Source organism: Alligator sinensis, unplaced genomic scaffold (assembly GCF_000455745.1).
Source record: "Alligator sinensis unplaced genomic scaffold, ASM45574v1 scaffold54_1, whole genome shotgun sequence".
Classification (NCBI taxonomy): domain Eukaryota; kingdom Metazoa; phylum Chordata; order Crocodylia; family Alligatoridae; genus Alligator; species Alligator sinensis.
The window spans coordinates 1,274,175-1,281,671 of NW_005841962.1; the positions used below are offsets into that span (position 1 = coordinate 1,274,175).

The window sequence follows — 7,497 nt, forward strand, 5'->3', positions numbered from 1 at the left end:
CAACAGCCGCTACGTGTCCTTCCGCTGCGGGGGTCGGGCTTGTCGTCGCCTCGCCATGGCCGAGTCCGAGGCGAGCGGCGTGGAGACGCTGCGGCGCCGCGTGCGGGAGCTGGAGGAGGAGCTGCGCGCGCTGCGGGCGGGGGCCGGGCCGGGCCCGCGGGCGCGGATCGAGCGCATGAGCCCGGAAGTCACCGACTCCAACCCCTACAGGTGCGCGGGGGGCGGGGGCTCTCCCCGGGGCAGGGGACGAGAAGCCCTACTCTGGGGTGGCCCCTGCACGTTAAGCTTATGGTGCGGTCTCCCCCCTCCCTCCCCCGCGCGTGTTATGCTTATGGCGCAGACCCCCTCCGTGCACGTTACACTTCTGGCGCAGTCCCTCCTCCTCCTCCTCTTCCTCCCTCCCCCTTTCACATTTCACTTACAGCGCAGTCCCCCAGTGCATGTTAAGCTCATGGTGTGGCTTCTCCTCTCCCCCCCATGTTATATTGATGGCGCAGAACCCAGTGTGCATTACACTTATGGCGCAGTTCCCGGAGGATCATGCCATATAAGGGCACAGGTGCAACCCTGGCAGCTAGTCGAAAGGGCCCATAAATGGGAGACCTGCCCTACAAACGCTCCATGCATCAGGCAGAGCAGCCATGTCAACCATCGGCGGACCCAGCAGCAGGCTGATGGTCAGCACCAGTCACTGGGGTCTCCAGCTGGCCCTGAGGCTGGGGCCTGCAGTCAGCTGACTGTCATCCCAGGCCTGCAGGCACCTGGTTTACAGCTGGGGGGGCAGGGGAGACCTGGGTTGTTACCCCTGACTGTCACAGTGCTGGCAAATCAAAAGGGTGCAACAAGGAGCTGATCTCCACGCCCAAAAGTGCTCTTCCTACCATGCACATGTGTGGCATGGCAGGCAGCACAATTGTGGGGATTGGGGGTCAGATCTTATGGTGCTTTTACGTGAACTTTAATTCAGAGTGGGTGCAGAGGCAGGCAACAAAAATGGTCAAGGGCTTGGGAGGTGAAGCCAAGGCGGAGAGACTGAAGGGAAATAGTCACTCTCAGCTTACAGAAAAGGCCGTTAAGAAGGGATGTACCAGCAAATACTTCAAGGGCTGCAGTAACGAGGGAAAGCACCTTTCCTTTCGGAGAGGAGGACGTGGGCCAGTGGCTTGAAGTTGTAGCCAAGGCAGGTTAGATTGGCTTGTCGGGATAACCTCCTTACTTAGAGCAGTGAGGAAGTGGCACAGGCTGCCTCAGGTGACTGTGGACTCTCCATCACTGGAGCTGTTCAAAAAGAGGTTGCAGAGGATTGGTCAGGGATGATCTAGAAGTAACTGTGCCTCTGCTTTACTATATAGGTATTTCCCATGCTTCTGGGCTTTGCTGATTGCCATGTGCAGAAGGATTTTTTTCCCCCTCTTGTTGCTATGCTTGTTGGGGACGGACGGACGTTGCCTTCTTCAGAAGCATTGGGTGTTGGACACAGCCAAGCCTGGGGATGGGCCTGTGCTGCTGCTGGGACTCAAACCCAGAAGTTCCTGGCTAGAGGGTCTTGCACTTCTGCTCAGGGTGAGATCATTTGGCACATTTAAGATCAGGAAGGAATGTTACTCAGTGGTCAGACTGGTACAGATTGTTGATACAGACTGTTTTGCCTTCCCCTTTAGTGGAGGGGCACAGCCCTCCTCGTTGGGTCTTTCAAGCATATTTCAACAACTCTTGTAGTAGCAGCACATTGGTCCCCACTGTCTTCCCGCTTAACCAGTGTCAGGTTAGAGTGCTCTGTTTTGTGGTTGTGTGGCAGAGTCACCTGTGTAGTTTTAGGTAGTAAGCTAGATCTAAGAATTTGGTTGGGATGCTTTATATAAGGATGGTCCTGTCTCAGGCAGGCGGTTGGACTAGATGACCTCTTGAGAGCCCTTCCAGCCTTACTTGCCTATCATTCAGTGAACATTTGTCAAGGGTCTAACAAATTGTCCTATTGATTTCAATGAGATTATTCAGGCTAGAATATGTGCGTTGAAAGCCAAAACAAATCAAACATTTTGAATTGTTCTTGCTAGTAGTTACTTGTTACAAAATGGACAAATGAAACTTGGATTTTGCCTCAGCAACTGTATTGTATTTGAAACAAAAAAAAGAAGATTATTGTTTCTGTAGAGAAATATATGTTTAATGCTGACATTGTTTTTCAAAACCAGCTGCTCGTTGTATTGGCTTTTGAATGTTTATAATATTTCATTTAAACTTGCAAAACAGTTAGTCTATATGGTATTCGTCTTGTTTCCACTGTCTAATTTGTCAATAAAAATAAAAGATAAACCATTAAACTGTAATTTTAAAGAACTTTTAAAAAATCTGAATGCTTCTGTATACTCAGTGTTTTTCTCATAGGTAAATTAGAGAATAGCATGAATCTTATATTCGGAAACAAAATTATAAGTGATTATTAAGACGGCTCTTTCCTTAACAATGTTTGTGTTTTGTTTTTTACCTAGTCGCCTGATGGCATTAAAACGAATGGGAATTGTGAAAGATTATGAGGTATGCTTATATTTAAATTTCAGAAAACTCTTTTCTGCCCGAGAAATACATTGCTTAAGCTGATCTATATTTATTTTTCTTATCACAGAAAATCCGTACCTTTACAGTAGCAGTAGTAGGTGTTGGTGGAGTTGGCAGTGTCACTGCCGAAATGCTGACAAGATGTGGCATTGGTAAGGTAATATACATTTTCTTGTTCCACTAAAAGTAGATCAGTGTGACAGGGATTAGGAGGATGGATTTCTTGTTTGAATCTGTCCAGTTGCAAAGTTCAGTAAAAGTAAACAAAAGAATAACATACACAAGTTATAAATGATGTGTCTTCTGAGTTTATGTATTCTCTGTTCTAGTGGAATAGCCTTACCTGAGGCCCAATCCTGTATGGTACAGACTCCTCTTAACTGGGTGCTCAATCCCTTGTAGAATCAGGTTCTCTTTGAATGGATCATAGTATAACCATAAGTGGTTCTCAACCTTTTTAGATTCAAGGCACTTACCCATAACTTTTCTGAATCTAGTGGCATCACATTTAAAGACTAATTTAATTTATTACAGGGTATACCTCCTAACACAGGGGCCAGGCCAGGGGAGAGGAGCCAGCACTTACCTTCTTGCACAGGGGCCAGGTAGAGGCAGGGGCAACTGAATTACTTACCTCCTCGCACCCCACAGCACCCTTGAAAGAATCTCATGCCCTGGTTAAGAATCACTGTTATAGAAGATATTGAAATAAAACAGCCAATAATGAGGTGAATAATAAAGAAGATTGCATGCTTCTGGTTTGTGTCACACACTTGTGTTACGTAAATGTGAGTTTGTTCAAGAGGATGTTCAATTAAATTGATAAGCAGCAGTTTAAAAATTGGTTAGGTGAGAAATATGTGCTCAGCACATAATTGTGAAATGCGTTTATTGCAATAATCTATTAGGCCTGTGCGAATAGGGAAGTATTCAATTTGGATTTGGCTGATTTGGAGGACAGTGTTTCAATTCGGCAGCCATGGGGACTTCTTCTGCAGCTCCTCTGGCTGTGCCTGCCTCAGCCTCTGCAGTTCCCCCCGCTGGGGCAATACCCTGCTGCTGCTTGCCCAGCCAACACGGGTGGGTTCGTGTGATGCAGGCGTGGCACCCCCCTGCCCAGGCTGTAACACGCCCCCTTGCCCAGGCTGGGCGGCTTGTCCCAGCCTCAATCCCTCCCAACTCCAACAGACTTACCAGCTGGAGGCAGCTGTCAGCTGCCTGTTTAGTCTGTGGCCGAATCTCCAAATCGGCTGAATCTTTTCCGAATCGATTTGGATGCTTCGAATCAATTTAGAGCTTTTACTTGGTCTCCTGATTGATTCGGAGATTTGGTCCCCAAATCAGGCTGAATTTCCTCCAAATCAAATCAGCTACTGAAGCTTCGTGCAGGCCTATAATCTATATGTTAAAATTGAAATGGAAAGAGATACAATCAGAAAATACTTTGAAATAATTAAAAGGATTTATAAAGAGCAGAGTTGATCTAGGTTGCGCGTATAGATGATCTGCTGAACATCTCTTGATTGTGAATAAAATAGCCAAAACCATATTCTGTTAACCACCATGATGAGGTATAAACATGAGATTTGTCTTAATTCCTAGTGGGCAGCCTACTGTATGTGGACCAGTAAGTCTCTGCATATGAGTTAGCTTGGTGAAATGGGCGACAACTTGGGTGTTTTCAAAATTGCAGCCTTTTGCACTTTGCCTTTGAAAATGGATCAACATGAGGTTTTTTAATACAAACCTATTGAAAATTAATGTGTATTCTTATAATCTTCCTTTTAGCTGCTACTGTTCGATTACGACAAGGTAGAGTTGGCAAATATGAACAGACTCTTCTTTCAGCCCCATCAAGCTGGACTAAGCAAAGTACAGGCAGCAGAGTATACTTTGAAGTATGTATCTGTGGAATTGGATATTAAATTGGGTTACAAATTCATACCTTCATATAATTCACAAAGAAATATTTTTTTTATTGAAATGAAAGCCTGCCCAACATTAGAAATTCTAGTTGTTATAAAATTTTAGCTAGAGTGGGGATTTTTTCAGTAACATTTATGGGCAAAAATCTTAAGGCTTACAGTTATACTTGCAAAAACCACTTATTCCATTAGAGGTCACTTTATTCTAAAACAGATAAACATCTTTAACATTAGATGGGACCATGATAAGATGGTTTGCTAAAAGCCTATGTGAGCAAACCTTTCCCAGGGAAGTCTAGGCTTAAGTGTGTGGGGGTTTTTTAAGACACCATCAGAACTTGAGAACTGGGTAGCTATAGTATTTCCTTCAGGGGACCGCTGCGTTCATGATTGCTGTTAATTCATTTTCTTTTCTCTCTAAGGAATATTAATCCTGATGTGCAATTTGAAGTACATAACTACAATATTACAACAGTAGACAACTTTCAACATTTCATGGATAGAATAAGGTAAAATGTTTTGAGAGAACACACAAGATTACTTTTGGTGTTTCATAAATAATGTCTTACGTTTTCTATTGATTCTATTATATTTTCAATAAGTTTGTTTTCCTTTGGGAAAATAATCACATTTTAGATTAAATGTATGAATGTATGTTTTTGTTTTCTTAGTCCTGCTATTCAGTTAGATCTTGGTAAACATCATTTATTTTATACCCTAAAGTAGTTGCAAGTTAGATTATTTTGTCCTTGACCTCCAAACCACATTGAAATTCCGACGTGTTGCAAGTCATATATAGAAAAAAAAATCATATTGTACAATGCCAGCTTTTTGCAGCCTGATTTTTCCACTGAAAAGTCCTATTTTGTCACTAATGTAATTTGTAAATTTAGTTCTTATATAACTTTTGATTGACCGCGGAAAGACTGTTGGGTGAAATAAAAATGCGTACCTCTCTTCAAAATTATAAGAGGTGCAAATTAGACAAAGTATAGCCTCCTTTAATCTAAAATGTGCTCTGATTTTAAGTCTTAGTTCTGTAACCACATTTCTAGGAACTGCTTTATTTCATACTTTCTGAATATCTCCAAAGAGTTTTGGACAAACGGGGTTTTTCGGTAGTTAAGACGATTTTTGCGAGTGCTAAACAGGGTGCAGATTTTGTAAGGTATGATGTTGTTTCCAGTCGGTTTCTGTACTCAAATGATGTTTTCATAGCTTGATACTGCATTCCGCAAGCCATTTGTATGTGAAATTTGCTCTTTATTTCAGTAACGGTGGGCTGGAAGAAGGGAAACCCATTGATCTTGTACTGAGCTGTGTGGATAACTTTGAAGCTCGCATGGCAATTAACACAGTAAGTAGAACACCTGTGTGTGTGTCTGTAATATTCATGTGAGTTTCCTACCATATTCTTCTATAAATTACAAAAGTAGTTATGTCAGGGAAAAGACATAAGCCCTTATTAAAGAATCTGTTGGTAAATATGAAATTAAATGTAAGGAGTAGATCAGTTGTTTATTCATTTCTTGGACTTTCTGTATAAAGAATAATTTGTAAAACACATTACAAGTGACAGTGGGTGGTGGTTTCTATTCCTTGTTTCTTTTCCTCTGTCCCTTTTATGTTCTGGCTTTATAATGCAAATGAATTAGTTAGAAAATGAGGGTTGGAAGGGATCTCAGGAGGTCATCTAGGCCAATAGTCCAACCCCCTGCTCTAAGCAGAACCATCCTCAACTATATCATAGCATCCAAGGCTTTGTCTAGCTGTGTCTTAAAAACCTTGAAGTGATTCTAATCGCTTGCAATTAACTTCCTCACTGTTAATTTGTGTATATCTTATTTTTCATAGGCCTGCAATGAACTTGGACAAATATGGATGGAATCTGGAGTGAGTGAAAATGCAGTCTCTGGGCATATTCAACTCCTCATCCCTGGTGAAACTGCTTGTTTTGCGGTATGCAGTGCTGCTATGGGATCCTTTTCTGAGAATGGAATTTCTAGTCCCTGCTCCCTCTTAAAATAGGACTGATGAAATGAAGATTGTGGCTTTTGGATGCTGCATAAGCCACAGACTGGGTAGTAAAGCGACTCTGTTTATTGCCTTTGTGTGGTGTGTAGTTCTTGTTTGTTTGTTTTTAATGGAATTTGTTTCTTTTCCTCTTCAGTGTGCACCACCACTTGTCGTTGCTGCAAATATCGATGAGAAAACGTTAAAACGAGAAGGCGTCTGTGCTGCCAGTCTTCCCACCACAATGGGAGTTGTTGCTGGGATTCTTGTACAAAATGTTCTGAAGTAAGTGACTGAATGAATTTCTGTGACTAACTTATACCCAGGTATATGAAGAAGGCAGTCTGAGTCACTGAGCTCTTTGTTTTGGAGCTACTATTTTCAATGGACTGTATAGAATATTCTCTTCTGTCTGCAAAGGAAATGTAAAAACCTAAAGAACATCGTGGCAAAGTTGTTCAAGTCAAGATGAAGAACAAAAATCAAACAAAAGTACTTGAATCAAATATTTTTACTATATAGTTTTGGGGTGTTGTTTTTTTTTAACCAATTGGCATTGTATAACTCTAGCTGTCAAAAGAATTGCAGATATCTTTATGTAAAATCTTGAACTATTTTGTGTACATGATTTTGGTATTTCTGTCTTCTGAAGTTTATCCCTCCCTCCATCCTCCAGTCATTCACATGATGACTGAAAGGTTGAATGCTTTGCTGCTGTAATAGGCCAAGATCATTCACACCCTAAGGGCTTTTGTAGATCCTGCTAACCCAGCAGAGTTCCCTAGTGCAACTATCCCATCCCCTCTAATTCAAGAACTCCTACCAAACTCACCACCTTTACCCATGGCAAGATCCTACATTCTCCTGTTAAGGCATTTTTATTCTCATGTCAAGGCTCTTGGTATGCACTCATTCTCCACATCATTATCTTTTCTCCCTTTTTGTCTGGAATGCAAGTCAGATAGCACATGACGAAGGACAAGTTGGTGCTGTGTAGGGA

The 7,497-nt window shown here is 42.3% G+C and overlaps 2 protein-coding genes across 6 annotated transcripts in view; one reads left to right on the forward strand and one right to left on the reverse strand.

Moving 5' to 3' along the window:
* The window catches only part of ACAD11 (acyl-CoA dehydrogenase family member 11), a 71,123-nt gene extending 71,066 nt beyond the window's left edge, over window positions 1-57 (reverse strand). The window contains 1 exon segment of the mRNA XM_025200273.1: window positions 14-57. Within this exon segment, the coding sequence (XP_025056058.1) occupies window positions 14-57 (44 nt within the window).
* The window catches only part of UBA5 (ubiquitin like modifier activating enzyme 5), a 15,312-nt gene continuing 7,821 nt past the window's right edge, over window positions 7-7,497 (forward strand). For 2 of the 5 annotated variants that reach the window (XR_003093292.1, XM_006020627.2), the window contains exons 1-8: window positions 7-210; window positions 2,493-2,538; window positions 2,627-2,716; window positions 4,348-4,457; window positions 4,907-4,993; window positions 5,757-5,841; window positions 6,339-6,443; window positions 6,655-6,782. Coding sequence is in view for 4 of the 5 variants with exons in the window: in XM_006020627.2 (XP_006020689.1) it covers window positions 56-210; window positions 2,493-2,538; window positions 2,627-2,716; window positions 4,348-4,457; window positions 4,907-4,993; window positions 5,757-5,841; window positions 6,339-6,443; window positions 6,655-6,782 (806 nt within the window). In the remaining variant the exon portion in view is untranslated. Of the gene's footprint in view, window positions 211-2,490; window positions 2,539-2,626; window positions 2,717-3,093; window positions 3,288-4,347; window positions 4,458-4,906; window positions 4,994-5,756; window positions 5,842-6,338; window positions 6,444-6,654; window positions 6,783-7,497 lie in introns of those variants that run through there. The other 3 variants (XM_025200284.1, XM_025200285.1, XM_025200286.1) reach the window with 3 other exon arrangements.